This window comes from Helianthus annuus, chromosome 14, assembly GCF_002127325.2.
Source record: "Helianthus annuus cultivar XRQ/B chromosome 14, HanXRQr2.0-SUNRISE, whole genome shotgun sequence".
Classification (NCBI taxonomy): Eukaryota; Viridiplantae; Streptophyta; class Magnoliopsida; order Asterales; family Asteraceae; genus Helianthus; species Helianthus annuus.
Window position 1 is genome coordinate 19,453,985 of NC_035446.2, and position 2,860 is coordinate 19,456,844.

Genomic DNA, 2,860 nt, shown 5'->3' on the forward strand with positions numbered 1-2,860 from the left:
GCGCCCGGAATCAATTCGATTCCGAACTCTATTTCCCGTTCGGGCGGTATCCCCGGTAAATCTTCCGGAAACACATCTTCATAGTTCCGTACTACAGGTACATCTTCAATCTTCAGTGATTCCTTCTCGGGCTCATTCGCGTATATCATAAACGCCTTGCATCCTTGCTTCATAAGCTTGTGAGCTTTAAACATCGAGCATATTATGGGGTTACCTCCTTTTTCGCCAAGATAGTGACGTGTTTCCCACTCGGAGATGTTAGCTTTATCTCCTTACGAAAACACACGACCTTTGCGTGGTGCTGAGATAGCCAATCCATCCCAACGACTACTTGAAATTCCCCCATTGACATCGGGATTAGTCTATCAAGTATTCTTCATCATCGATGCTTAATTTGCAGCCTCGACAAATATCACAAACTATAAAACTTTTGTTATCCCCTACTTCAACTTCTAAGGGCACAGATAATTTCGTCAATACAAATGAAGGATGTCGAATAAATCCATGTGAAATAAAGGATTTATTCGCACCCATAACAAATAATACACGTGCAGGAATTGAGTTAATTGTGAATATACCTGAGACCACATCGGGTTCTGTTTTCGCCTCAGCTGCGGTAGGTTGGAAGGATCTAGCCTTCGCCTTTGGAGCTTCTGCTGGCGATTCTTTTACATCTCTCTTTCCATTAAGTCAGGGCATTCGGACTTTTTGTGGCCGGGCTGATAACATTTATAGCAAACCGAGACTTTACCCGGACATAGAGATGCCGTGTGCCCCTTCTTCCCATATATAAGACACGGTTTGTCCTTGAAGCGGCACTCCCCCTTGTGCCCTTTCCCGCACACTCTACAACTTGGCGATCCACCTTTAGCATCCACCTTCTTTCCCGATTCAACAGTTCGAGCTTTCTTTGTAGGGCTCGGATTCACATCTTGCGCCCTTCGCTCACCCCTCTCTACCTGTTTCTTCAACTCGATTTCCCGTTCCCGAGCAACGTTTATGATCTCGGTAAGGGTCTCATATTTTGAAGGAGTCATGAACTCCCTATACTCAGTGCTCAACATTTTATAGTAATAGTATATCTTCTGCTCTTCATTCGTCACCAATTCATTGCAAAACTTCATCTTATCCATGAACGTCGCCGTTATCTTGTCTATGGTCTCACCCTTGTGTCTAAGTTGCATGAACTCTTCCTTGATTTTATTAATGACCGCCTTGGGACTATGATGTTTAAGAAATGGCGTCTTAAACTCTTCCCATGACATGGCCCTTGCCGCTTCGGCTCCTATTTCATTCTTTTTATTATCCCACCAATCTTTGGCTTGTCCTCTCAACTGACCCGTTCCATACGCAACGAAGTCACTTTCGTCGCAATGGGTCCTTTCAAACACCCCTTCAATATCGCCCAACCATCTTTGGCAAATTATCGGGTCAACCTCCCCGTTGTAGATTGGCGGTTTACACGCCATAAATTCTTTGTATGAACATCTTTACGTTCTCCCGATTTCTCTTTCATGAGGTTGACACTATCCTCCAACCTTTTGACTCGTTCTTTGACAAGTGACAATATCGTGTTTTGAATTTTGTCTATAAACCCGGATAGACTACCTTCAATTGCCTTCCCCACTTCTTCGGCAATTATCTCTTTCATTTGTTTGGTGCTTGTCTGCACCGGATCATCATCATTTCTTTCCGACATCTTGAAACTGAAATGTTTACATTAAACGTTAAACATTTCATTTGTAACATAGCTCTATTTGTTTCGGTTTAGCCAAGTTCCTAACTTTCTTTAACCGTTCGCTATTAGTGCACTTTCCGAGTTTGAGTGAATTAACACACTCTTCCCATGCACATCCATTCACATCTCGTTTCTTACATAAGATATAATCTACTAAATTAATAAGTCAATTCTTACCAGATGATCGATCAAGCTTGAACCGAACACTTTGTTGACAACCTTAAACTCTGATTACCAACTTGTAACACCCATCCATTTAATTCATTAATTAATCGTATGAAATGTGATTTTTTTATAAACAAAATATTTAACTAACAAAAACTTAGTTAGTAGACTAAGTTACTCTTCATCATAGTGTTTAACAAAGTCAAATAACTAGTTTCAAACATAAATCATTTAGTAGCGTTTACAAAACTACATAACTTAACTAGATTCATTTAGTGCGGAAGCGTTCAAAAGTTTCGTGTTCGCTTCTTGGAGCATCAACTTGATCGTCGTCCACATACTTGTAATACCTGAAACTGGAGATTTTTAACAAAATTTGTGTTAGAGTTCTTAGAAATATTGCTTAATCGAAACTATGCTTAAAACGGATTCGATTAGCTATGATATGCAAGACTTAACAAAAATGTCCAGACTCTACCGTAACTTACGGTATCTACCGTAAGTTACGGTAGTCACTGGAAAACATTGGTCTGCCGTAAGGCAGTAGAGATCTGCCGTAACCATTTTATCTCTACCATAAGTTACGGTAGATACCGTAACTTACGGTAGTCTCTGGAAGTTTATGTTTTAATTGATTTTGATTATTTCACTCAAAACTCAAATCTTGGATTCCTCATTTTTATCGGCCACGCTCCCATCACCGGTTTGCGTGATTAATATTTCGCTACCCGTCGCTCGGGCTCAAAATCTACAAGTAAGTTACTACCGTTATTCGATCCATACCTTCTCTTGGTGACCCGTTTAGTTCACCCTTATGGACTTCATTATTCTAACAAACCAACACTCTAAATCCTCATATTCTAATATGTCACTTATTAACAATCACAATTGACCAATTTACCATATTACAAGCATTAGCCACACATTCTTTATTATTCGACCCGTTTGACTCATCTA

General features: G+C 40.1%; 1 protein-coding gene across 1 annotated transcript; it reads right to left on the reverse strand.

Annotated features, from left to right (window-relative positions):
* Positions 1-668: 668 nt before the first annotated feature.
* On the reverse strand, positions 669-1,469 carry LOC110906471. Its single transcript, XM_022151600.1, has one exon. The coding sequence runs from the start codon at positions 1,467-1,469 to the stop codon at positions 669-671; it is 801 nt and encodes a 266-aa protein (XP_022007292.1).
* Between the last annotated feature and the right edge of the window lie 1,391 nt (positions 1,470-2,860).